Raw genomic sequence first — 26,956 nt, 5'->3', positions numbered from 1 at the left:
GTCCTGCTAATACCTGACATTTAAGAGATCCTGACAAAGCTTACAATGAAGCCTTAGTAACTCAAGTGTAATGGCGGCACTGTTTGTCTTTCACATTACTGATTGGCTGTTTCTCGTCAGGGTTCCTTAGAGGCTCACAGGCCCCCAGTGGGTCCCCAGCACTGCCTCGAAAACAAAGAGACAAGTCACCCAGCAGCCTCTTGGAAGATGCCAAAGAGACATGCTTCACCAGGGATAGGAAGGGAGGCTTCTTCAGCTCCTTCATGAAAAAGAGAAATGCTCCCACACCCCCCAAACGCAGCAGCTCCTTCCGAGAAATGGAGAATCAGCCCCACAAGAAATATGAACTCACGGGTAACTTCTCATCTGTTGCTTCTCTGCAGCATGCTGATGGGTTCTCTCTCACTCCTGCCCAGCAAGAGGCGAATCTGGTGCCACCCAAGTGCTATGGGGGGAGCTTTGCGCAGAGGAACCTCTGTAATGACGATGGCGGTGGGGGCGGGGGCAGTGGCACTGCTGGGGGCGGGTGGTCTGGCATCACAGGCTTCTTTACACCACGCTTAATCAAAAAGACACTGGGCTTACGAGCGGGGAAACCCACAGCCAGTGATGACACTTCCAAGCCTTTTCCAAGGTCAAACTCTACATCTTCCATGTCCTCAGGGCTTCCAGAGCAGGATAGGATGGCAATGACCCTTCCCAGGAACTGCCAGAGGTCCAAACTCCAGCTGGAAAGGACAGTGTCCACCTCTTCTCAGCCAGAAGAGAATGTAGACAGGGCCAATGACACGCTTCCAAAAAAATCAGAGGAAGGTGCTGCTCCAAGCAGGGAGAGACCAAAAGCCAAACTTTTGCCCAGAGGAGCCACGGCTCTTCCTCTCAGAACCCCCTCTGGGGATCCAGCCATTACAGAGAAGGACTCTCCAGGGGCAGGGGTGGCTGGAGTGGCAGCTGCCCCAAAGAGCAAGGAGAGGAACGGTGGGGCGCGACTCGGCATGGCTGGAGTCCCAGAGGACGGCGAGCAGACAGGCTGGTCTTCTCCGGCCAAGGCTGCAGCAGCCCTCCCAACCACTCACAACCACAAAGTGCCAGTCCTTATCTCACCCACTCTGAAGCACACGCCAGCTGACGTGCAGCTCATTGGCACAGACTCTCAGGGCAATAAATTCAAACTCTTATCTGAGCATCAGGTCACAGCCTCTGGAGACAAGGACCGACCCCGACGGGTAAAACCAAAGTGTGCCCCACCCCCACCCCCAGTGATGAGACTACTGCAGCATCCGTCCATGTGCTCAGACCCCACGGAAGAGCCGAGCGCCCCGACTGCAGGACAGCCCGCGCCAGAAACACAGGAGGGAGGGAAAAAGGCCACTCCGGGGACAGTGCCCAGCGGTGGGAAAGCCGGGAGGCCGGTGATGCCTCCGCCTCAAGTGCCTCTGCCTGCATCTTCCATCTCGCCAGCCAGAATGGCTAATGGCACAGCAGGTACGAAAGTGGCTCTGAGAAAAACCAAACAGGCAGCTGAGAAAATCTCAGCAGACAAAATCAGCAAAGAGGCCCTGCTGGAATGTGCTGACCTCCTGTCCAGTGCCATCGCAGAACCTGTGCCCAGCAGCCAGCTGGTGGACACCGGACACCAGCTGCTCGACTACTGCTCAGGCTACGTGGACTGCATCCCTCAGACGCGCAACAAGTTTGCCTTCCGAGAGGCTGTGAGCAAACTGGAGCTCAGCCTGCAGGAGCTGCAGGTGTCTTCAGCGGCTGTTGGGGTGCCTGGGGCCAACCCTGTCCTTAATAACTTATTGTCCTGTGTACAGGAGATCAGCGACGTGGTGCAGAGGTAGCCACTGTGAGCCTCGTGGGAAGATGCTCACAGTTCTGAGGGGAGAGGGAGAGGGGCTTGTTTTCCTGTGTTCTTGTTTTCAAAAAAGGAAAGACTGATACTTGAGTGTGTTTATGTGAAGTACCTCAGATCTCTGAGTTCTCACGTTTACAGGTTCATCTCAAAAATAACAAAAAGCAAAACACGTAGGACAGGGAAACGAGACGGGGGCGGAGCAGGCGTGAACAGGATTGGAAGCTGCACTGGAACATCAGGGAACATGTGTGTGTCAGGCCACCAAGAACCCAGTCCAGCCCGCTCTTAAACCCAGAATGCTGTCGGTGGTGACACGGGGCTGCTCTCGGCCAAGCTGCAGGCCCGCACCCGCCCGGGGACTGGCTGTGGCACTCATTCCGCACCACACACAGGTGTGTGTGACTTGGGGCTCCAGTAGGTACCAACGGTGATGACGTGTCACCTCACCGAATGAATCGGGTGGGACAGAAAAAGGGACAGCTGGGAATGTACCGAGGGAACTTTCCTTTGAGGCTGTTGAGTGCAGCTGTTTCCACAGAGTTCCTTGCTGCGGTAGGACCTGCAGGTCAGATTGCGAGGGTCTGCTCCTGTCCTCTCTGCTGCGGTGTGCTGATTGGTGCAGGAAGTGAAGAACGCTAGGAAGTAGTCAGGGAGACTGAAACCTCCTCCTCACATCTTCTCCACTGATGAGCAGACGTCACTTCTCCCAGTCCCGCAGGTTATTTCCTAATGGACCAGGATTGGCTTTCTGCTTGTTGGTGCCCATCTATTAATCGTAGGCATAGGGGTCTCCTTAGTGGTTCCTCTGTGCTCTTTGCTGGGCAGGCTGTCTTTATCTCTGGCAGCATTCAGGGCATTAACCAATGTGGATTTTGAAAGTAGCAGTTATGTACGGGTTCTGTTGGGAACCTTTTCTGATACGGTGCCCCCGCATACCGACCTACTGGACAAGGAGTTGAGCAGCTCTGTCTTTATCAGCTAAAATACCGGAGGGGGTGGGGGTCTCTTGGAATCCCAGTGGCCAGGTCCAGAGGTCTGTGACTGAGAGTTTTCAAGAAGCTGACTTGGTCCCAATGGCCGTTTCTCTGCACCTTTCTCCTCCCCTATCACCTTAGACCCAGGCTAGGTAGAGAGCAAGGAGGAACATTCTCTCACTCTCTGTGGATTTCAAATGAATCACCCCAAATTATTCTCTTATGCTTTTCTCCTTTCACATATTCTTCCCCCCTTGTTGTCGTGCTTGCCTGTAAATATCCTATTGGGAATACTCTTTGATATTTATTTTGCCATTTCACCTCTCTTTGAAGAATGCGTAATTGAAAGGGGAGGTCATTTCCAGGAAACACTGATTAAATCTTAGAAACCTAATGACTTAACCCCGCAAATATGTTTTGTCGTTGAAAAATGGGCCTTTTCCTTTCCTATTCAGTTATTATTATGGAAGCTAATTGGGATCATATGGAACTGAATCAATCGGTTAGATGTTACTAATATTCTTGATATCAGGTCTAATTTTAACACTTCATTCTCTTTTTAAAGCTTTACGACCACCATCCCCCACCCGCCCAAGGAGAACCTGATACAAAAGAACAGATACATTATTTTTTCCTCCCGAAGGAATATTAACTTAGGAAGATAGGAATTGAACACTGATGACCTGTGAGTTTTCTTCCTGGCTTTGTTATCGATCTACTGTCAAGCCACGGCCCCATCTCTTAATCTGTTAAGTGAAGGTAACACTACGTCTTCTCAAGGGTCTTTTGCAAATAAGTGTATAGCTACCCCTTTGAGAGCCACTTCAGCGCAGCGTTGTTACGTTGAATGATTTTCATTCTCTTCTTTGCTCAGTAGCAGATAATGGAAATGTTGAACTGCTGAGATGATGCTAACTGGGCTAGAATACTAAGGAGGAAAAACTATGGTTTGGACAGTTTGTCATCTTTGACCAAGGAGGAAATTTAGTTTTCATTAGAAAGAAAGCCTCGATTCTTCCTGTGGCTGCTCCAAAGGAGGCCGAGGCCAGGAGAAGGGTAAGAAGGGCGGACAGCCCTGGGCCTCCCTGGCAGGGTGTCGGGGGCCGCGTCCGCACGTTATGGACAGATGCCCCACAGGCGGCTAGCGATCTGGCCGGGCTCCCTGTGGTGCTTGGACGAGAAGGCAGAGTTCCCTTTAACCTGGACGGAGGCCCACGGTCCTCCCACCCTCCTCTGCCACTCCCCTTCAGCAGTCATTTCCATGAACTTGAAATCATTTTAGCCATTAGCCTTTGAAGGGTGGAACAGGGAAAGCTAAAACTTTAGAATATTATGCTGCTTTTTAAGTTTATCTGTCATTGTGGGATGCAAGTCGAGGGGTTAATTATAATTGTGTTTTTTTTCAGGGGATTTTTTTGTTGTTGTTCTTTTAAAGCAAGGGGTCTTTCCTTGAGAGCTCTGAAAAGAAGCCTTGGAGGAACACTACTGAGTGTGTGTAAGCTCCCTGGTTTTCTCAACCCAGAACAGTCTTGAGGGTGGGGGGGTGGGTACTGTGTCTTACTCAGGGGCAGCACCTGGCTCTGTCTTGCCTACAGTAGGTGCTCAATAAGTTCATGAAACGAATGCTTTTTCTCAACACTGTCAAGAGCAGCATGAACGATTGTAGCACAGCCCATCTGCGTGACGCTGGAACCGTGTGGGACTTCAGGGGTCGGGTGAGAGAGGCACTGTCAGCTTACTAGAAAAGGATCGTTTAGATTGCTCTTTTTTCCAGTGGAAAAGGACCAGATTTTTAAGATAACCTTAGGTAAATTTAAAAAGTTTGAATTCACAGCAGAGAAAACTGCTTCTCAAAACTAAAAACATAGTCTGTCTAGTTTAAAAGCAAAGCCGGGAGCAAGAGGCCTTCTACAGGGTGTTGACAACTCTCTGAAGTGGTTGGTACATGTGCAGACCTTTGGTCTGGCACCGCTCGAGTCCTTTCACATACAGATAACAGGATTTCAGCTTAGATTTCTTCCCTTAAAATGCAGTGTTTTGTGTAGAATACATCTTGATTGTGCTTTACAGGAAGTATTTTCTTAAAAGGCTTTGTGTAAAATCAAAGTGTGTATATTTTCCTACAGACTTCCATTGTGATTTTCAGAGATACAGCCTTAAAAAAGATTGGCCCTAAGAAATTCATTCAGTGTCTCTCTAAATGAACCCCTATTCATTAACATCATTAGAGTAGAGACCCTTTGCCAGTTGCATTTTGGGTCTTAAATTAGAATTTTCTTACAACTCAATTGAAAATTGGCTAGTAAAGTAGTGCCCAGTTAATAAAACATGCTGACTTTGCTAAGGTACAGCCGTGTTTATTTAACTAAAGTCCTGGAGCTTTTGAGTTTTAAAGGATACACTATAGATAGTGATTAAGACTGAAGCCAGTCTAGAATGCAAGTCATTTAACCTTCCTGAGCCTTAGTTTCCACATTGGAAAACAGGGATAATAATAGTAACTACCTCAGGGTTGTTGTAAGGATTAAATGAAATAATGTATGTAAGATACTTCGCTTGAGTGCCCGGCACACGGCGAGCACTCCGTACATGGTCACTGCTACTGCTGTTACGAACACTGAGTCTAGTGAGTCTTAGCCAGAGATGGGCAACAAAATCCCTGGAATTTAAAAAACAGTCTGATGCATTGGCTCACCCCAGATCAGAATTCCCAGTGGGGTGTGGTCTCAGCTGAGAATCCCTCTAGGTGTTTTAGATTCCCAGCACTGTCTGAACACTGTCAGGACCCCAGCCCTTTCTTCATAGCTTCAGAAATTGGAAGAGAGGATGGTGACGTTACTTGCCCATGGTCTCAAGTTAATGAGTGGCAGAGCCAAGGCTAGGGTTCACGTCTCTTGACTTTCTGGTTGTGGGGTCTTTCCACCCTTCCTGCTGCCTTGTGAGACACTGCACAAAAAAAAAAAAAAAAAAAAAAAAAAAAAAAAAAAAAAGGCTCAGCTAGACAATCATTCTGCACAGTGCTGCCCACTTTCTAAAGCACACGCTCCTGGCACTCTCGGACCTGAAGGGGCTGGAGTGTTGAGTAATGGCAACACTAGCGAAGCAGGCCTTCAGTAGAGCTCAGTAATTTAGAAAAATGTATGGGGTCATTCTTCTGGACAGACCCCGGCAACAGAGCAGTAGTCTGCACTTTGTAATAAAGAAATACCAACTTGAGTTTTAAAAAACCTAGTCCTACATTCCTTTTTCTTCAAAACAAAAAACAAAACTTTATTCCGCATCATTTTAATGACTATGAGGTAATGTATATGAAAGCACTTTGAGAAAAGTATCAAATGTAATTTAACTATAAGGTTGTATTGTTACTGTCTGTTTAGAAGATCAAGCAGTCGGTTAGGTGCTGATTGACCTAATACGCTTTTACCTGTGGGAGACCGGAAAATGCAAATACATAAATAATCACCCTATGACTGATCACATTTGTAAATAAGAAACTGCTAAATGAATATGTGCAGGCATAGTAAGTGTTTTGCTAAAATAGTAGCTCAGCCGAATACCTTCAGAAAACTACGGACCAACTTTCTGGTTTAATTGTAATCATTAAAAAGTGGTAATGTGTACTCCAAAATCATGCTCTTCCAGGGACCTTGACTCAGGAAGGATCTAGGCCGTTTTACCCTTGACCTTTTTTCCACGGTGTGTTCAGCCAGTTAGCATCCTGACATGGTGGGCGCAGACTCGCACCCGTTGACGTTGACAGTGTCTTTTTAACCAACATCCAGCGTGGTTTTGTTGGGGTCTTCGGGAGGGGCGGGGAGGGAAGGGATCGGATAGCCGTAGAACCAGTGTGCTTTGGGAATTCGTTTTCTAGGATTTCCTGCCAGTTAGAAGTGAGCTTGACGTTCATCATCTGGGTGTGTGTTTCTAAAACGAGTAGCTAGACACAGTTTGCCGGTTAGATTATGAAATACCCCAGAGTAAATCGCATTGGTGGCCGCTTTTGAGTTACAGCTACACCGCATTCCGACCTCTCCCGTCCAGGTTTTGCTGTTGATGTCATTGTTCCGATCAGGCCGTGCCTCCGCAGGAGTTCACATTGGGCTGACAGGGTTGTCTGCGTTTTCGTTCAGAACAGGTTTTGGGTTTCATCATCTGGCTTGGCATTAACTTGCTTTACCTTGATATGGGTCCATCTCTGTGCCCTAAGCAATTTGTCATGACCAGTTTTCTTATGTAGGTGGGTCTCTGGATGTATGTTTCTTTTTATGAATTAATAGACCCCCCAGCCGTCTGTATCTCTGTCTCAGCTTCTGTCAAGCCAGTAGCTCAGTTCCTTTGTAAATGTCTGCTCTGGTTTGGGATGTGTGGGAGCCTGTACCCTTCTGACAAAGGCAGCCCCACTGATGCCTGTCCCTTCCATGTGACAACCCAGGAAATCGCTGCTGGCCGTTAGCCTCACTGGTCAGAGAGGAGAGGCCTGGGGCTGGTTCTAAAGCTTGTCCCACTCTTAACAGTCAGGATAATTAAATCTTTTGGATAGAGTTCCAGTTTTCCAGCTGCCAGAATTTAAAAATTCAAATGCAAGTCTTGCTTTTTTGGGCAAGTGCCTGGTGTAACAGTGATTGTTGTTACCTGCCCCGTTTCTGCCAGAACTTCACTGCCATTCCCTGCCCTCCTGTATTGCTGGAAAGCGTGGGTGGATTTCCGGGCTGTGCAATGGGCCACCTGTGCAGAGCGTCTACCCAGGTGACTAAGACAGCGTCCAAGCCTGTCTCGCTTGGAGTTTACTGCAGTGTCCAAAAGAGGCGTCTGTGCTCTGGGGCTGCTGTTTCTCGTGCCGTACGGCAGGCGTGGGTTTCATCTCGAGATAATGTGTGAGGCGGTACTTCCTTCCTTTCCGACTCTGTACCCAGGAGCAGGGTGTTAGGGAAGGCTCCCTCCATGACAATGAGGGTAGGAAGAGCGCATGCTTATCGCTGGGTGAGGAGGCCCAGGCAGGTCATCTTGGTTCTAGGATGACTTGGCGTGGTAGAGGTGACTCTGAGGATTGTGCCTTCAAAGATGGGTTTTGTGTGTTTTGCGGAGGAGAGACTTGGAAGCTGGGTTGATGGTGCACGATTAGTGAGCTAGAAGTGGTTAGGTGGGTGGCGGTGCTCAGTGCCCCGCTCAGTGAGAGTCCCTGCTTGAGATGCCCCCCCCATACAGGGCGCTGAGGTGACAGACTGCACTTTTCTCCATCCGCCTGGTGAGCTGGGGGAAGGCTTCTCCCTCCAAGTGCACTTCTTTGCTCTTGTGTACAATTATGAATTTTAAACTGTTTACCTCTCTTAGAAAAATTACATCCTTTAACTTTCCCATCGTTGAGTACACATGCTGAGCACAGTAGCAAGGCCCTGGTAACAGCCCAAGGGCACTGATGGCATGTGAGCAGGTCTACACTGCAGACCATCTGAAGGAAAGGGTGTCTCCTTTAAGACGAAAGCTTAGGCTCCACTTCGTCCTTAGACCGCACCCCATACGTGCCCTCTGTGTCTGTTCTGTGAAATCCGTTGTTCATCATTTTACTCAGAGGAGCGTTTCTGGGTCCTGCATGTGACTCCAAGCTACTGAGCTGTCCATGCAGGGCTTGAGGTCTGGGAGTAGTCTAGTCAATTCTTTAGGACATGGTGGAGGTGAACTGTCCAATGCTAGTGGGCTTTAAGAAAGGAAATAGTTCGTATCGTGGAAGCTTGCTTATTAGGTTTGTTTCTGAGCCTCAGGATAGGAGTTTTAAATCATGTAATTAAGCACCAGAAACTTCAGTTGGAGAATGGGACTTCTAGTTAATAAAATTTTCACATATAAGGATAGTTTTCATCAGTTGTAACACAACAGTAACACACGTAGGCCAAATAAATGTATTCTTGATTCAGAAGATGTTGCGGGGATCCTGGAGGGCTTTTGTGTCCTCACTGGTGAATCCCAAATACTGTTCTGCACAATTCAGAAGTACCGTACCACGTGTTGAGAATTGGCAAGAATGCCAAGAGACCGAGATGTTTCTGGTAGATGAAGGCCAGCTAAGTCAACCTGCCTCCATTTTGACAAGCCGTTTTTCACTGTGGCCACTGTTCTTGGGATTCCGTTATAAGAGAAATTTTCTGAGATCTTGAGAAATCACCTTGATTAGGGTGATTGTTCTTCAGAGAAATTACTATTCAGAAACTAGAAAGGACAATGAAGGACTCAGAGTTCTTTAGGGCATGTGTTTGGAAACCCTCGTCTCTCAGATCTGTATAGAGGGTACGTGTTCTGTCCACATTCTGTACAGGCACCGTGGTCGTGCTGAGAAAGGAGGGGAGTGGGTGAAAGAGGACTTACGCAGATCTTCCCTGTGGTGAACAGAAGCTGGGCCCTGGTTTGGTGTGTTGGCCACGAACAGGCTGACTGAGCTGTGTGCGCGTGCTCAGAACCCCCGTCTCCTGGGTAGACCCCACACCCTTCTTTCTTGCAATCTGATTCCGTAATGACTATCAGTGGAGAAACCCAGTTTTATGCTTGCTTGTCAAAACTAAGTTTGAATATGTCATGGTGGTTGACAGAACTTTGTCCTAAAACCTATGATTCAGTCTTTAAAACTTGTTTAACGTTTATACCAAAGGTCACGCTCCGCAGGTGTATGCGTGGTGGGTGCACAGGGGGGTGAGGCCCGGGGGCCTGGCACTGTGTGCACCACTGAGGGGACACAGACAATACGGGATTTCACTGAAAACACATCAGTCGTGGGTCACACTACCAGTGTTGTCAGGTATGTGTTCTTGTAATATATTTTCAGGTGTTTTGTTTTTCTAATTTAATTCTCTCACCCTGTTGTCTGACTGTGAACTGCTAACAGTGTTAAACTTGATGTAAATAAATGAGGCCCTTGAGAGGGGAACGCTGTCTGCCTGTTGTCTCACAAGGCTTGCCAACTTGTGTTTTATTTTAAATAAAGGTTGCAATATTTTATTGGCAAAGTGGGCTTCTGATTGGAGTGTTTCTCCCAGTTTTAACTGAGAGGGATTCTGTGCAGAATGTATCTTTCCCCACAATAAAATAGAAGTCTGTAAGGTAAAGAAGCTGGTTTTAGCAACAGGCCTCTGGCACATTCTTTAGATCATCCTCTGTGGGAGTGAATGCTTATTCTTCGATGGATTACACTTTTTGGAAACAGCCAAAGGCATCACCTGGAACCCAACGGGTACATACGGTGGGTAATGTGTGTACGTGTGTGTGTGTAACAGAAGGTGACTGTCAGGAGAGACTTAATTCTCTCAAAGTCCATTTTGAGGACACTCCAAATAGGTTCTGAAAGTGTGTGTGTGTGTGTGTAATTACTCTATCCAAGTACCAATTGTATTAATAGAAGATATTTTTTTTAAAGATTTTTTGTTTATTCGTTTGACAGAGAGCACAAGCAGGCAGAGCGGCAGGGAGAGGGAGAAGCAGGCACGGGGCTCGATCACAGGACCCCAGGATCATGACCTGAGCTGAAGGCAGGTGTTTGACTAAGCCACCCAGGCGCCTCGGTTCTGAAAAAGTTTTGAGCCAAAGTAGCATTAATAGAGCATGTATAGAATGTCAGAACATTCTACTCTTGCTTGACTTGGTCTTCAGTTTTTTAAAAATGGGAGTCGTTGCTTTGTAGTGCCCTTGTAATAGGTAGGAGTAGGCTGTCTTCATGGGGTGCACACATGAGGTCCGTCTGGAAGGGCTGTTAAACACCTGCTTACACACCCCCTCTCGCTCCTCCTGCAGTCCTTTCCTCCTGCCCATTTTTGGTTTAGTTGGGAAATCTGGTTCTAGAGTCTCCAGAGAATTTTCCATTGTGATTTTCTCCTTCTTCTGTATTATTTGTATGTTCTGCACAGCTGGGGAGATCTGTTTTAGGAACAAGTCATGGGTGGGAGCTGGGGTTGGACTGCCTGGGTTGAANCGCTCCAGTCCACTGACTAGCTCTCTGACTCCGTGCACGGTCCTTTACCTCTCAGAGCCTCGATTTCCTCGTCACCGAAGTCAGTGTTAAAGATGACACAAAGTAATGGCTACGAAGTGCTTACAGGGCAGGCGGGGCACATGGTAAGTTCTCCAGTGTCGGACTTTGGCTGGGGTCTCGAGGACTAGAATGGGGGCGGGAGGAGTGGGAGGGCCCCCGCCTTGGCTTGGAGTATGGTGCCAACTGACAGTTTTATTAGATGACACTTTATTAAACACTGAAGCTCTGTGTCCTAAGCACTTGATAAAGATGGATTTGTTTTGTCCTCACAGCAACTCTACAAGGGAAGTGCAGCGATGCTCACTTTTACAAAAGTAGAAAGCAAGGCTCGGCTGCCGTTCGTAGCCGTCTGCGTCTCACGGCGCTCAGCGGCTGAGCCACAGCGCTGCGGGCCGGGCGCCAGAGAAGTGTGCAGAACCACTGTCCTGCTGCCTGCCTTGGTCCCTGAGGTGCGAGCGGGTCAGACCCTATATTGACGCCATCAGGTGTGGCTGCTGGTGCTAAAAGGATGGCAGCCGGCGTGTGGCCCTGAGCCCTAAAGACGGAGGGTATACCTTGTAAAGAGTGTGTCTACACAGGGCGACTGGCTGGCTCCGTCGGTTAAGCATCTGCCTTTGGCTCGGGTCATGATTGGCCTTGGGATCAGGCCTCGGGTCCAGCTCCCTGCTCCACAGGGAGCCTGTGTCTCCCTCTCCCTCTGCCCCTCCGCCCCCGCCACTCATGCATGCTCGCTCTCAAATAAAATCTTAAAATTTATTTACAGAGTGTAGAGCTGGGGTTGTAACAGGATCAGGCAGCCTGCTTCTTCCCAAGATGCTCTAGACTGAGAAAACGAGCCAGTGGCTAACACTGACCCCCCCCCCCCCCTTTATTGTGCAGTGAAGCCGAGCTTGCTTTTGTCCCGTGGGCGGTGAGAAAAGGTCCTCTAATTACATACTGTGGCTCTGGCTACAGGGGCTCCCTGACCTCGAGACGGTGTAAATGAGTGTGATCAGGTGCTCGATGGGCGAGAGCCTGAAGCGTTCTGTTTTTCCAGGGCTAAAGGTAAGAGGGTTGGGGAGGGCTTTAAATAAGAGGGGAGACTTGAGGTGATGACAAATGCAAGAGAGAGGCCTGTGTGCAATTCCAGAAAAGCAAAAGAGAAGAACCAAGAGGAGGGAAAAGAAACACATAATGTACCTCCCATGTGTGTCTAGAAACAATGTACCCATTTGTACGAGGCCCCATTTGTACGAGGCCATTCAAACCTCAAAAATGACTTTCTTTTTACAGCTGGGAGCCCAGGAGTGACGTTTTCCTGTCCAAGAGCACTGTGCTGTGAGAGGCACCTCCGTAAAGAGGCTGCGGTCAGAGCTCCGCGGCCACGCAGAGCCATCCGGCCCGTGCCAGCACTGCCCCCGGCAGTGCGGTGTTGGGAGCGAGCATGGTCCTAGGTCTCAGGAAGGAAGCAGGCCGAGGGTTTTAGAAAAATACAAACTTTTAATCTTTACCCATGACACACCCATGTCAAAGTCCCTCACTTAAATTTTTCTTTTAAATCTAAGAGAACAAGTCTTAACCTCCACTGACATGATTCTTATATAAATTCTTCCTCTGTGTATTTTTTCCTTCAGCCTGAGGCGCTTTGCTGGTCTGCTCACAGACAGAAGCTGCTCGGCTTCCCTTTGGGAACAACGTGAAAGCTAAGCCCCTGGCCTGCAGACCTGAGGCGTGGCCCGGCCACTGGTGAGCAGAGCGGCATTTTCCCTTCCCTGTCAGCGGCGAGCCTGTGGCCTCCAGCCTCCCAGCCCAGGCCAGGCCGCTGCAGGCCAGAGTGGAGACGTTAGTGGGGCCCTGGGACTCCTCTGGCATGTGGCTTTCTCCAACCACTGGCCCCCATTTTGGGTTATGGCTCTTTAAGGCACCAAGTGATGTAAAGCGTTGGCTTGGTTGCTGATTTAAGGCCTTCTTTTTTTACACACCTTTTGTGTGTGAGTGACGGCTGGAGGCCAGCCTGCCCCTCCCGCCCTTGTAGTCCCAGACAGTGCCCTGACCGGCCCCAGGGTGCTGTCGGTGGAAGGTAGGCGGCTTCTCGAAGTCTTCCTCTAGCCTCAAGGCAGGAAATAGTTAATTCTCTGGGAAACAGACTTGCAGCCCTGAGAAGAGAAGAGTTGCTCCTCCTTGGGGATATACACCATCATCTTGGCTATTTGGTCCAGCGCCTCTTCTGTGTACGGGAGCCCCCGGCTCAGGAAGGCGTCGCGCGCACACAGCCTCACGTGGCGGTACTCCAGTGGCAGGAAGGGGATGAGGAAGTCAATCAGGTTTTCCTTGACAAGGCAGCTGTGGCCAAAGGCGGTGTCTGAAATCAAGACCAGAGTTACATGGTGCCCACCCTGGGGCTGACCCCAACTGGAGTTTTAAGGTGTCCCTGACCCTAAAGCCTGTGTCGAGAACTACAGCGCCGCAGCTGCTTAGAAGGAAGCGGGCCCGGCCAGCTGCGAACGTGCGCTGTGTGAAGCGGGCCCCCGCCTGCCAGTTTACAGTTCCGTTTCTCAGCAGGAAGCAGGAGTCGCAGACACCGAGCTCACAGCCGCTCCCGCTCACGGTCCGCTGCCTGGCTTTCCAGGGCTGGGGCAACTACTCAAAGCATTTCCCGAAAGGAAGTTCAGCTTTCTTGGACCTTCTCTTGTGTCTACGTGGAGTTGACAAGGAGGTGACGATACAGTGTATCTCTGTGCCTTGTCCACCTCAGAAGCTCCCATTCCAGCCCAGACGCACCACCCCCATAGCCATCCCCAGGGGCTGGGAGCCACTTACCCGCGGACTCCGCGATCTCGGCACGGAGCCGGGACACCAGCTGCTCCAGCCTGATTTCTTCCCGGGCGCCTCCGGCCTGAAGCAGTCTCAGGACAGCTTCATTGATGGTGTTGCCGCCAAGGTTACTGAAAGAGACAACAGCTTGTGAACGTCTTACTCTTTTTCTATTTCGCTATACTGACCGCTGAGGCCACTTTATGGGTGACTGGAAGAATGGAGGTCGAGGGGCCTCGCCTCTTCCAGATCTTGTCACCACCCAAAGTCTGCACAGAAGACACTGTCTTCCCTGTCTCGCTCCCTTTTCTCATTCTCTCTCTTTTTCACACACACACACACACACACACACACACACACACACACAGGCTGTGCAAGGTGCAGGGCGCACAGCGATGGTATGATGTGGCGCTTTCCCCTGTGGGGAAGGAGAGGCTTGTGATTCCAGGACTTCGTGGCAGGGGCCAGGGTAGGAGCACCTGAGGCCCAGGGTGAAGACTTAAGAAGGAGGATGAGGCTTCTGAGCGTAAGCAGACCGCGCAGTGATCGCCAGACGGGGAAGCGTGTGTGTCCCAGCACAGATGACCAGAGGGCTTGTGGGGTTCAGGGCCGGGAGCAGCAGAGGCAGGAAGGCAGGGGGAGGCCACACATCCAGAAGTCAGCATTATGGGCCTAAGACAACCATTGAAGGGGGTTTGAACGTGGGAGTGTAGGGTGGTGGGGTGACCTGATTTGCTTTACCTCCTAAGATCATTCTAGGGCCACAGAGGTTGGATTGAAGAGGTATGGGATGGTTACAGAAAGCAGGTCAGGGAGCTTTTTGCAACAGTCCACATTTAGAGGTGGAAGAATTGAAGCATTAGTTTAGGAGGCCCAACTCCCAGGCGCCTGTGACTGACGGATGTGAGAAGTGAGGGAAAGGAAGTCATCAAAACACACAAGTATTTGTCGGGAGCTGCCTGCTGTCCCCCAGCCACCGACGAGTGATGTGAATGTAGAAGGGTGGTGACAAAAGCTTGGACACACACACAGTGTGACACCTGCCCGTGATCTCTAGGGGTTGTGATAGCACTAGGCAACTGGAATGATGGGTGCAGAGCACAAGAGAGAGAGGACTGGGTTAGAGAGATGAGGGAGATAGGGGGTAAGGAGAGAAGAAATCAGGGGCGCCTGGCTGGCTCAGTTGGAGGCGCACGCGACATACTCTCTGGGGCATGAGTTCAAGCCCCACGTTGGGTATAGTGGTGACATTTTAAATAAATAAAACTTGAAAAGAGAGCCAGCGGGGCGCCTGGGTGGCACAGCGGTTAAAGCGTCTGCCTTCGACTCAGGGCGTGATCCCGGCGTTCCGGGTTCGAGCCCCACGTCAGGCTCCTCCTCTATGAGCCTGCTTCTTCCAAAGAAAAGAGAGCCGGGAGGAGGTGTCGACCTGGGGCCGGCAGCACTTCTCCGTGCCCCCCACCCTCCAGCCGGGTGCATACTTCTCTCCCGATGCGTATTTCCCTTTGCTCGGCCTGCCGCTTCCCAGGCCCCCGCCGGCTCCTTAAACCAAGCTGTGCTTAGGCCCGCAGTGGAGGAGTAGCTCCCCTCTCTCCTCCCGGAGCTCCGGCTAGCTCTCTGACACTCGGGTACGTTAACCCGTTTGCCTGCTTGTTTAGCGTTTGAATGTGTCCTGTGTGCCAGGCTCCGTGCGAGGCTCCGGGACACGCAGGAGCGGAGCGGTTCCCTCCCTGCCTGCCTCTGCCGCTGGGTGAGCCAGGACTGCCAAGTGACCCAATGGCTCCTTCCCGTGGGAGCCAGTGCGCCCCTCACAGCCAGATTTTCCCAGGCGTCCTGAGTCCCAGCTGGAGAGCCGGGCAGGGACAAGGGTAGTCCCCACCCCCTGTTCAAGTTCAGCTACCCAGCCAGACTTCCTGTGCCCCCTGCACGGAGGGGGGCCGCTGCCTCACACCCCGCTGCTCACGAAGGCCTGCCAGGCAGGTCATCTGTACCCGCCACAAGTGACCACGATTCTGTCAGGGCTGTCCCCTGCTAAGGGATTGCCCCATCCTGCATTCCTCGTGGGAGGCAAGGGCAGGTGGACACACGGGACGGGGGGCTGGCGGGCAGGCATGCCCCAGGAGCATGGACTGCGAGCTCAGTGCTCAATAAACATTATTTAACAAATCGACCTGTCTGCACACTGGTCTACACTGTTTCCATCTCTTTTCTCAGTGTCTCTTGTTTTGTCCCATAGCCCATGTCGTCTTCCTCTTTGTTATGCGCAGCTTTCATCTCCCTCACCAAGACAGACCCTGGGCCCCTTCTTTATTTACCTGCCCAGCCCTTCAGCACAGCCGCTCTGGCACCAGGACGGCTCCTTCAGAGAGCTGGGGCCTTCCTGGAGCACCTCCGTTCTCCATCTCCATCCAGGTCGCCGCCTGCCGAGGGGTCTGAAGGCCCCTCGGGAGCCCAGCCCATCCCCTGGCTCTGGGACAGGACATGTCCTCTTCCCAGTCCTTAGCCCTAAGACCCCAAAGGAAGGGGACTTCAAAGGCCAGAACTCTTAAACCCCAAACTTAATTGCTAAGTCTTTCTTAAAGAGATATATACTCAGTTATTAATCTGAGAGCCTCAGTGTGCTCATTGTAAAACGAGAGAATTGGACCAATTTCAGATTGGCTCGTTAGGTCACCTTAGATTCAACAGTCAACAAATACACATTCCTACAAGGCCTTCGATTCCATGAACAATTTACATTCTTATTGTTCTTTTAATTGTTCAAAGTCCTTTCTCTTCTTTCCCTGACAATAGCCTAAAGAGAATAGACATCCATCATCCTTTCACTTTACTGTTTCTCTGAGAAGAGGACAAGAGCTCTGCTCGCCAGAGTTCCGCGCCCATTCCAGGAGCGTTCTCTAGAATGGTAGAGACGGGTGAAAGTTCTCCACGTCAGAGGCGGCCCTTGAGCCTGGTGCCCAGGACACCCTGCTCCACTTGTCCGTTGCTCCCTTCTGCCTTCTGGCCGCCACCACGGGGCGGGACTGCAGCGCCCCCTAGCACCTGCAAGCCGCAGGTTTCGTTTTTTCAGGATTAAACTGTTGGGCCTTTAACGAATATGACTTTTCTCACCAACAGTTCGAATCAGCTGTGCTTTTCTTTCAAACACAAGAGGCCCCAGCACAGGGGTGAGGCCACTGTAGACATCAAATCCAGAGACTCCAAATATGGCCTTCCCCGACCCATCGCTAGAGTACAGACAGTCCCTGACTTACAATTTTTCTACTTGACAAGGGTACAAGAGCAGTAAGCATTCAGAAGAAATCTCACTTTGAATTTTGATCTTTCCCGGGCTCGGGTTGCACACGGTCTGATCCTGACTCGTGATGCTGGGCAGTGGCCATGTGATCACAGGAGTTGACAAGTGACACCGTCACAGCCATCTGCACCCGCACAACCACGCTGTTCTGTCAGCACGGCAGTCAGCCAATTACGTGAGACAGCACTCTGTTACAAGACGGCCTTTGTGTTGGACGATTTTGCCCAACTGCAGGCTAATGCGTGTGTTGTGAGAGCATTTAAATACAGTGTTTGGTAGGTTAGGTGTGTTAAATATATTTGCAACTTACGATGAGCTTATTGGGACATAATCCACTGCAAACTGAGGAAGATCTGTACCTGGAAAGCCTCAGGGTTTAAAAGTGCTGCTTTCTGGATGTCGGGGGCAGGGGCGGGGATGGCGCCGAGTGGCACAGTCAGCCCGGCTGGCCTGAGGGCTCCGGGTGGTGGGCTCCCAGGCCTGTCAAACCCCACTGGCTCTCCTAGGCCAGACCCAGGCCTGCCCCGGAGCCACTGGACCTGGAGATCACATCCTCGCAGCCATGTCCCAGGCGTGCGTCCTCCACAGGGGGCTTCTCACGGAGGGCTCGCTCGGCCTCTCCATCCCCAGCAGGTGTGGGCTCCACAGGGCAGCTTTCCCCCCTGGTGGCTCTCCCCCAAGGCCCGGCCGCCACCCCAGCCTCAGGTCCATTCCCTGGTGACCGCCTGGCCTCAGTGCACAGAGGCCAGGTCACTGGGGGAAAGGGCAGGGCTAGAGGGGACTGGGGCACTGTCCGCAGGTCAATGACCAAAATACTACAAAGGCAAATGTTTACCTAGAGACCGCAAGGTCACCTGGGTCGCATTAGGAAATGCTGACAGGGGCAGGGGTGAGGGTGTTCCAAGCTGAGAACTGAGTGGGAAAGGCAGCGCCCTGGCTCCATGACTTAAGTCAGGGAAAGGTCAGCTTCTCTCTCTGCTTTTCTTTTAAAATCACCTTGGAGGGCACACGGTGGGTCAGTCGGTTACGCATCTGTTCAGGTCATGGTCCAGGAGCCAGCGTCTGGCTTGAGCCTGCTTCTTCCTCTGTCCCCCCTTCCCCCGCCCACCACTCGTGCTCTCTCTCGCTCTTTTTCTCAAATAAAGGATGTATTTTTAAAAAAAATAAAATTCCCTTGAGAGCTGCCCCCCCCCCCACGCCACACCCCTCCACAGTGCACTGTCGTGTCCCGAAAGCCTTAATCATAGACCAGGAAGGGCTTGCCATCACCACACTGAAATCCCAGCTGGACAAGTTTCAACTGGTGCCGTCTTGGCTTGTGGACACAAGATCCGCCTCCACACCTTGCTGCCCGACATGTTCCAAGCTGGATGAAAATCGAGACTCCCTGCTTCTCCACCTTCACAGGGTGCAGGCAAAACCGGAGGAACGCCCCTCACCAGCACATGTAGGCCTACCGAAGGTGGGGGGGGGGGTGGCGGGAAGGGAGCACCGGGTTATTCTTCCGTTCTCTGAGTGTAAGCCGCAGCTTGTGAAGCATTTCAGGCTGGGCCGACAGGAACCCAAACCTGACTTCTAACAGACCTTGGACAGGACTTTCCCAGTTGTAGCCACCACAAAAAGAAAGGACTGGATAAACTGATTTCTCAATTCTCAATTCACTTTTTACAAAGCCATTTCCAGAGCATACAGGCAAACAGACAAGGTGTATAATGGTTAAGGGTTGAGTCCTGCATGGTCACGGTGCAGATCTCAGCACAGGTGTGAAAGCATGAGCTTTTCATTCAACTCATCATACCCTGAATTTTGAGCCAGTGACTTCCTCTTGTGATCAGAGAAGAAACCTTCCAAGGCTGGAGAAAGAACCAGCCACGTTGGACTTAATGGGACACCATCCTCCAACTGGTTCTACCCTGGGAATTTTCAAGATAGTTTGTACTTAATTTTCAACAAATGTGCTGCTTTGAAAACTTAATGCCCTTTTAAGAAGGGACTCACAGTATGTGAGTTATAGTCCAAACTATATTACAAAGCCACAATGATCAACACAGTATGGTACCGGCATAAAAACAGACACACAGCTCAGTGGAACAAAATAGCCCAGAAGTAAACCCATGTGCAAAATGGTCAATTAATTTATGACAAAGAAGCCAAGAATACACAATGGGGAAGGGACAGTCTCTTCAATAAATGGTGTTGGGAAAACTGAACAGCTACATACAAAAGAATGAAACTGAACCGCCATCTTACAACGTACACAAGAATTAACTCAAAATGGATTGACTTAAATGTGAGACCTGAAACCATAAAACACTTAGAAGAAAACAGGGAGTAAGCTCTCTGACATCGGTCAGAGATTTTTTGGATTTGACACCAAAAGCAAAAATAAGCGAGGAGGACCACAACAAGCTAAAAAGTTCTGCACAGCAAAGGAAATCAACAAAATGAAAAGGCAACCTACTGAATGGGAGAAAATATTTGCAAATCATATATCTGATAAGGGTTAATATCCCCAAAATATAAAGAGCTCATAGAACTCCATAGCAAAAAATAATCTGATTAAAAATGGGTAGAGGATCGGAATAGACATTTTTCCAAAGGAGTCATACAGATGGCCAACAGGTGGTGGCCATGAAAAGGTGCTGAACACGACTGATCATCAAAACCAAATGAGATCGCACCTCACACCTATGAGAATGGCTACAACCAAAAAGACCGGAAATGACAGGTGTTAGAACGTGGAGGAAAGGGCGCCCTTGTGCACTGAGTGGGGAGGGGGGGGGCGTGTAACTGGTGCAGCCACTGTGGGAAACACTATGGAGGCTCCTCAGAAAGCTAAAGGTAAAATCACCCTGTGATCTAGCAGTTCCACTTCTGGGATTTATCCAAAGATAAGGAAAATATTTAAAAAGATATAAATCCCCCCATGTTCACTGCAACATTCATACAAGCCAAAATATGGGAACAACCTAAGTGCCCACTGACGGATGGATGACGAAAAGGTGGCCCCCCCACACAATGGAGTATTACTCATAAAATTCCATAAAACATAATGAAATCTTGCCATTTGCAACAACAACCTTGACGGCATCATGTGAAATGAAATAAGTCGGAGAAAGACAAATTCCATATGATCTCACTCATGTGTGAAATCTTAAAACAGTGACAAGAACAACAACGAACCAAGTTCACAGACACCAAGAACAGAGGGCTGGTTGCCCGAGGCCCGTGGCAGTAAGTACTAAGTCTGGGGACGCAGAGCACAGCGTGGCGACCGTGGTTCCTAACACCGCGTCACAGATTTGAAAGCTGCCCTTTGAAGTGGATCTTGAAAAAAGCTGCGTAATTCTGTATGATGACGGGTGTTAACCAGACTCACTGCAATCGTTTCACAACACACGTATATACAAATAGTGAATCATGTTGCACACCTGAAACTCATGCTGTCAATCGTAGGTCAATAAAAAAGACCCAACTCCCCCAAATGCCCTTCTCAGAGGGGATTCCTGGCATGTGAGTGGTCCCTCCCTGAGGAACCTATGCACTCTGGGGAGTCTGAGGGGAGCCCCACCACCCTAAGACAGCCACAGGGGGCCGGGCGGGGGGAGGGTAGATGAGGGACAGCTGCTCCTCCTCAAGCGGCCTTGCGGGCCGTGGGGGGTGAGGGGTGGGAGTCCGAGTCCTTCCAGTGCCTTCGAGGTAGGATCAGGGCAGGACCCAGGAGACAAAGGCTCCCCACCGCTGCTACCACGCAAGCAGCTAGGCTTCTGGGTTTTCAGCTGGAGTGTGCACTGGTTCCCCTGGGGAGAAGGGTCTGCAGCCCAGGACAGCATGGAAGCCCCCCTCCGTCAGCGGACTCCCAAGCCTGGCCCATGTGGCACCACGTGTCCTGCCTCCCCTCACCCAGCCCTCCTGACTACTGCTGCACAGACCTCACCTGAGAAAAAGAAAGATGGTCTTCGGGGACTCGACCCTGTGGTTCTCGGGGGCCTGGCGTTCCAGGTGTGGCCTGAGGGCCTCCAGTAGTCCCGGATGGAGCTTCTCAGCCTCATCGAAAATGAACAGGGTCTGGCGGCAGCGCTTCTGTGTCTCCTTGATCTGACTCGTTAGCTTCTCCTGCACGGAATCCAGGGAGCTGCTGGGAGCTGGGGGCCAGGGGAAAGCCCATTCCCCTCCTCCAGCCCTGAGGGCTGTGGTTCGGCCCCTGCAGTGGATCTCCCCAGGTCGCACCCTAGAACTACCAATCCACACTCTGGGGGTGGGGCTCGGGCCTACACCTCTGATGAGCTTCCCAGGTGATTCTCACGCACCCTGAGGTTTGCGGGGAGGAAGAGGGCTGGCCTGGCCTTGGAAACAGGCCCCAGCCTTCGCCCTGCTCCCTGCACTCCAGGATGAGGTCCCATCCCACAGCAAATGTCCAGTCACCCTCCCTGGGGGTAGGAGTCAGGCTCTAATTCCGGGGAGACAGGCACAGCAGGTTCACGTGCCCAGGGGCGGCTCCAGTCCCCCGTCTTGAACTCCCAGGAGCAGGTGCTCACTAGTACCCAGGCGAGGCTGAGATCTCAGGGGAGAAGCCTGGCTGGGACCTGGCTGGGACTCAGCCGACTGGCCGCTGGGCTACCCCAGCCCCGGCCAGAGAGCCCAAAGCCCTCTGCAGGCTTCACCAGGGGAGCAGGGCCAGCTCCCGCGCCAGGTGGGTCTGTCCTCAGAGCTCCCACTCCATCCACCTCGAGCCTCCCTGGATTGTGACCTCAGCCCCCATCACCGAAACGTGTGTGTGCGCGCGTGTGTGTGCGTGAGTGTGTGTGTGTGTGCACGCGCGCGCGCGCGTGAGAGAGCGCGCACACCGGTCCGTTTCCACGGTGGGGAAGCGGAGATCCAGAGCAGTTCCGCCACAAAGCCACTCGGTTCTTTCTGGGAAGCCCTGGCAGACGAGCCACCCGCCGGCCCTAGGACCCTTCCCCCCACGCCTCTGGCCTCTGCCGCTGCCGCAGCCAGCACTGCCCTCGGGGCCCTACCCTGTCCTCCCCGGTTAGCACACTGCGACGACTGGAACCGGAAGCCAGAGACAGCGGTAGTCATCTCTGTCGCGCCGCACTGGCGTCTGCATCCGGCCTGTCTGAAACACTACAAGTCCGAGTGGAAGAGACCCGAACGAGCAGAGCGGCAAGGACAGTGTCCACCTACTTGCCAGCGTTTTGGGGAAGACATGGAAAATCTTATATGCTAAGCCTCTTAAAAAAAAAAAAAAAAAAAAAAAAAAAAAAACAAAACAACCCCAAAGAAAGNTATGCTAAGCCTCTTAAAAAAAAAAAAAAAGCAGGATATGGGCACCTGGGTGGCTCAGTCTGTGAAGCATCTGGCTCGATTTCAGCTCAGGTCGTGAGATCGACCCCCGAGTCCGGCTCCACGCTGGGTGTGGCGCCTACTTAAGATTCTCCCTCTCCCTCCCAAAAAAGCAGAATCTGCAACTTTCTGTCCAATATTAATCACAATGACATAAAACTTGAAGGAAGTACACCAAAATGCGAACTGTGCTTGTGTCTGCGTGTGGAGATCATGATAAAGTGTTTGCTTTTGTCTGTTCCACATTTCCTGCAAAATTACCACTACTTCGAGAACAGACAACTAACATGTGAATTCTCTGTTTAAGCTCAGTGTGAGGAGACAGAGCTCAAGACACATGGTACTTGAATATCAGTCTTTCTTCCACGTGCTCAGGGCCTTATCTCTGTGGAGTGGTTGTTTCTGTGGGTTACAGGGTCTGTCACCAGGGCCGCCAACCCCCACATCCAGGCTCCTCCAAGGCCACCTCCTTGCAGGGAAGGGCTGATTTCAGGGCTTCTGTCGTGTTCTAGAAGCCTGCTGCTCAGGTTGGCCGGGCCTTTTTGGCCAAACCCTGCTGGCAGAGCCCTCCAGCCCCGCCCGGCCTCACCTTGTACAGGTCCACATACTTCAGGTGAGGAAAGTGTAAGGTGGCGATGAACGTCTTGACGCAGTCGCTCCTCAGCCCGTCCCGGTATAGGTTCTCTGCCAGCAGGCGCGCCACGAAGTTCTTGCCTGTGCCAGACCAGCCGTGGAAGGACAGAGCCAGGGCCTTGTCTGGCTGGGGCAGCTCTAAGTAGCCCCTCACTGTCGTCAGGACCAGCTCCCGGGCCAGATGCTGGCCATGCAGCTGGACACTCAGGTCAGATTCCAGGCCTAGGAGTGGGAAGGAGGAAGCCATGGTGAGGTCGCACAGGTGTGGTCCCCACCAGGCTCAGCGACGGCCTAGAGACTGAACCCGTCTGAACATCTCTGTGTGGGGGGAGGGGGGTTCACCTATCCAGGCTGCCTGGCCTCAGAATAAGAAGCCGCTGGGCAGACCTTGCAGCCCAAAGGGATTCAAGGGCTACATTCGAAGAGCTTGAGAAATCAAGATTGAATGTAGGGAGAGAAGGGAGTCACCCTTTCTGAAAGTCCTGAAGACATCCCAGAATGGTTGGCAGAGGGCACCTGGGTGGCCCAGTCGGTTAAGTGGCTGCCTTCAGCTCCGGTCATGATCTCAGGGTCCTGGGATCGCGCCCCCTAGGGGCTCCCTGCTCAGTAGGGAATCTGCTTCTCCCTCTGCCCCTCCCCCCACTCCTGCGTGTACATGCATGCGTGCACAAGCGCGTTCTCTCTCTCTCTCTCTCTCAAATAAAAAAAAAAAAAAAGAATGGTTGGCAGAGTCCTGTCTGGAGGAGGAAGCCCATCCCCCATGCCCAAGAGGTTGCTCCCACCCAGAGGTTTCGGGAACCCCTAAGTGCCTTGTGGAGACAACCTCACATGAATAAATTCAATTCAGCAAACACTTATTGAGGGCAGCTAGTGTGCTCAGAGTCATCTGCGAGGCCTCCCTTCCTTCCAGCCATGAGGTTGCAGGGTGTGCAGACAGGGAGGTGAGCTGTCAGCTGTGGGCAGGACAATGATGGGTGCCTTGTACCCTAGCCATTCCCCGTGGATTGCATCTCGTCCCCACAGATACCCAGCCCCTCAGGCCCATGCAAGTGCCACCTGTGAAGTTGTTGGAGATCCTGCAGTCCCCGCTGTCGCAGCAGGCCTGGAAGCTGCAGTACCACGAGGTCAGGATGTCCAGGTACTGCTGGCCCAAAAGGGCAAGGCTCCAGCCTGGAAAAGGGGGAGCTGTGAGACAGGGACAGAGCCAGGGCCGCGGGGAAGCCAGACACTGTCTCCCTGCACCCAAGCAGAGCAGTTCTTCCTGTCCTCGGCCCTCCCTCCAGAGCAGCTCCTCACTGCTCTTCCCCGGGCCTTCCTCGCGCAGGCCAGAGAATGAGCAGGACGGGGCACCCCCGGCTTGGAGGAAGTCGATGGCCTTGTTATGGATACAGCTCCAGCAAAGGTTCCATTTGCTCAACATAGATGCCTTAAGCCAAGGGTGCCGAAGTGTAAGAAACCCGGAGCTGCCCATAAGGAGCTTGCCGTCTAGCAGGGAGACCAACAGCAGGGGGCGATCATCATTCTGCCTACTTGCTTTGAATTCCAAAATGGTGTGATTACAGCCAACCCTAAGGGCTCCTCAATTCTTTTGTCAGATGTCAATTTGAACACACCCAGCATTAGCAAAAACACAACAAAACAAAGCCCAAACACTGGGTTTTAGAAATCTTTTGAGTTAAATGAAAGATGTTTACAGCACCATTGTAGGATTGCCATTAGAATAGTATTAGGGACCTAGAATTATCGACACAGACTGCAAGGAGCCTCAGAGAGCATCTGGTGCATGCCAGTGATGTGACAGACAACCCGGCCGCAGGCTCTGTAAGTGACAGACTGGGAACCATAACACTGTGCAGGACCAGTCAGCCTCACAAGAGAGAAGGTACTGGGGTCGTGCCCAGCCGGGGCCTTTGCTGAAAGCCCAGAAAAAGGCGGGAAAGGGCAGCTCCTTGGAATAATGCTAGGTGGGCTGGGAGCCTCAAGGAAGTGTGAGCTGTCTGGAGGGGCCAAGGACGGGCGCCCAGAGCAGGGCAGCTGGGCCCATTCGGGTGCATCCTGGGGAAGGAGATGGCCTTGTTGTGGATACAGACCGGGATGCGGCCCCGAGGCCGGGCGGGGCGGTAGGGCGGGCAGCCAGGGCGCCTGCCTGGTGGTCACGGCCCGACGGCTCGGACAGCGGCGCCCGGCGTCCCCGGCCAGCGCACGTCCCCGCCCGGTCCACCCCCCACCCCCCCGGAGCCGTGGCCGGCGGAGCCCGGGCGGCCGCTCTTACCCCGCGGCCCGGCGCGGGCCTCCTCCGCGCGCTCGCAGTCCTCGGGCCACACGCGGCAGCGCAGGAGCGCCCAGTACCGTCGCGAGAGGGCAGCGGCCGCCCTCAGCTGCTCGCGCAGGCCCTGGAGCGGCTCCTGGGCCCCGTCCGGGGGGCTCGCGTCGTCGCCGGATCCCGGCGCGCCCGGGCGCGGCAGCAGCAGCAGGAGCAGCGGCAGCAGCAGGCGCAGGCGGGGCATGGCTCCCGGGAGCGCCGGGCCGGCCGGGAATGGGTGGCGCCGCGGGAACCGAGGCCCAGGCCCGCGGCCCGAGCGCACCCCGAGGCCGCCCGTAGGCGCCGCCCACCGCCGGGGCTCGCTTCCGGCCGCGCGCAGTTCTGGGGACCTTGCGGTCGCCGAGGAGGGGCAGTCAGGACTCGGAAAGGGCACCGTCGGCCACCCGGCGACTCCCTTCGGCAGCCCCGGGGCCCGTCCGAGGCCGACCAGGAAGGACGCCCGTTTCTGCCCTGGCGGCAGCTCAGCCCCGGGCCGGCTCGCAGCGTGTCCCCGGGAGCCCGAGCAGGGTCAGCTGGGTGGAGAGAGGCCCTGGGGGGCGGGGAGCCACACCGGCCCGGCTGCTCTGCCGCGGGAAGTGAAACCGCCGCAGCAGCAGGTGCCCCTGGCCGGGAGCGCCCCGAGCGCGTGGAAGCCCGAGGCTCCAGGCCGGAGCTACTTGGCTTCTGGAAACTCCCGGTCAGGCCAACATCACTGAAAGTAGTTGGGCGAATACTGTGTGCGCTTTCTTGGCTACGCTTGCAACTTTCAAGTGCTCGTGACATCGAGCCGCTCGTCAGACGCCACTGGCAAGACTTGAGGGCGCCTTTCCTCTGGGACCCCTTCTCCACAGCATGCACCTGCCACACGCTTGTCAGATTTCAGAAGAGCTTAATGCATTTTCCCGAATCACCTGAGTGACTGAAGCCGGTGGCCTAACGGGGCCCTCTTGTCCCTGAAACAAAGTGCTGTCTGGAGATCTCCGGACTTGACTAATAGCACAGGCTGCGTGGCTTTGAGGTTGGGTTCTGCAGACAGGTGAATCCTGAGGCCAGGCCTCACGATGTCCCAGTGTCTCAGCTCACAGCGCCACGTCCGCTCCCTCCTCAACAGCTCACATCTGCCCTGCCTCTCAAACAGCTACGGAAGGCAGCTGAGCACCTGTTAGGATACAGCAGTTAGGCTGCAAAGGACTCGTGCATAGCGCATGTCTTAGCCACTCAGAGTGATAGCAATATTGAACCCAAGCCTCCCACAGAGCATCGTTCCCCAGCCCGGCTCCGTGTGCAGTTAAGCTCAAGAGAACTTGCACCAACGTTAACCAGAAACACACCTTTGTGCTTATTTGGAAATTGAAAACATGAACTCATTCAGTGAACGAGCATGAATGGCAACCCAGTATGGCCCCTACCATTTTCTATGTGTGGCCTTGGGTATTATTTGCCCTACACCTGATTTCCTACATATAAAGTGGCATAATAAAACAGTCACTTGACGGGGCTGTGAGGGTTCATGAGCTCATTCAGTACCATGTTGACTTTTATTATTATATATGCCCCACCCTGATGAGGTTCTGGATGGTCTACACAGGAGACTTGGATGATTTTATTTATAGTAGTGATGTTTACAGTGAATTTATGGTGATAAAATTACTAAGAGTTTCTTTTAAAAACCCAAGTGTTAGGACTGTGAAAATAACAGTCTCTACTTTTAACTTTCATGTAGGACTAACTGCTAATT

The 26,956-nt window shown here is 52.4% G+C and overlaps 2 protein-coding genes across 7 annotated transcripts in view; one reads left to right on the top strand and one right to left on the bottom strand.

The window, feature by feature from the left end:
* Positions 1 to 9,827, top strand: part of ABL2 (ABL proto-oncogene 2, non-receptor tyrosine kinase) — a 108,209-nt gene extending 98,382 nt beyond the window's left edge. For 3 of the 6 annotated variants that reach the window (XM_040636258.1, XM_040636257.1, XM_008696871.2), the window contains 2 exons: positions 121 to 354; positions 664 to 9,827. In XM_040636258.1, the coding sequence (XP_040492192.1) occupies positions 121 to 354; positions 664 to 1,844 (1,415 nt within the window). In that variant the 3' untranslated portion in view covers positions 1,845 to 9,827. Of the gene's footprint in view, positions 1 to 120 lie in introns of all 6 variants that reach the window. The other 3 variants (XM_040636256.1, XM_040636255.1, XM_040636259.1) reach the window with 1 other exon arrangement.
* Positions 9,828 to 12,310: 2,483 nt separating this feature from the next.
* On the bottom strand, positions 12,311 to 25,746 carry TOR3A (torsin family 3 member A). The gene is made up of 6 exons (XM_040636254.1): positions 25,189 to 25,746; positions 23,973 to 24,086; positions 22,873 to 23,138; positions 20,875 to 21,053; positions 13,646 to 13,770; positions 12,311 to 13,187 (listed from the first exon to the last, which is right to left on the bottom strand). The coding sequence occupies exons 1-6, from the start codon at positions 25,421 to 25,423 to the stop codon at positions 12,937 to 12,939; spliced, it is 1,170 nt and encodes a 389-aa protein (XP_040492188.1). The 5' UTR covers positions 25,424 to 25,746; the 3' UTR covers positions 12,311 to 12,936.
* Positions 25,747 to 26,956: the final 1,210 nt, after the last annotated feature.

This window comes from Ursus maritimus, unplaced genomic scaffold, assembly GCF_017311325.1.
Source record: "Ursus maritimus isolate PB19 unplaced genomic scaffold, ASM1731132v1 scaffold_2, whole genome shotgun sequence".
Taxonomy (NCBI): domain Eukaryota; kingdom Metazoa; phylum Chordata; class Mammalia; order Carnivora; family Ursidae; genus Ursus; species Ursus maritimus.
Note: the sequence above shows the minus strand (reverse complement) of the source record. Positions and strands in the feature narration are given on the sequence as shown.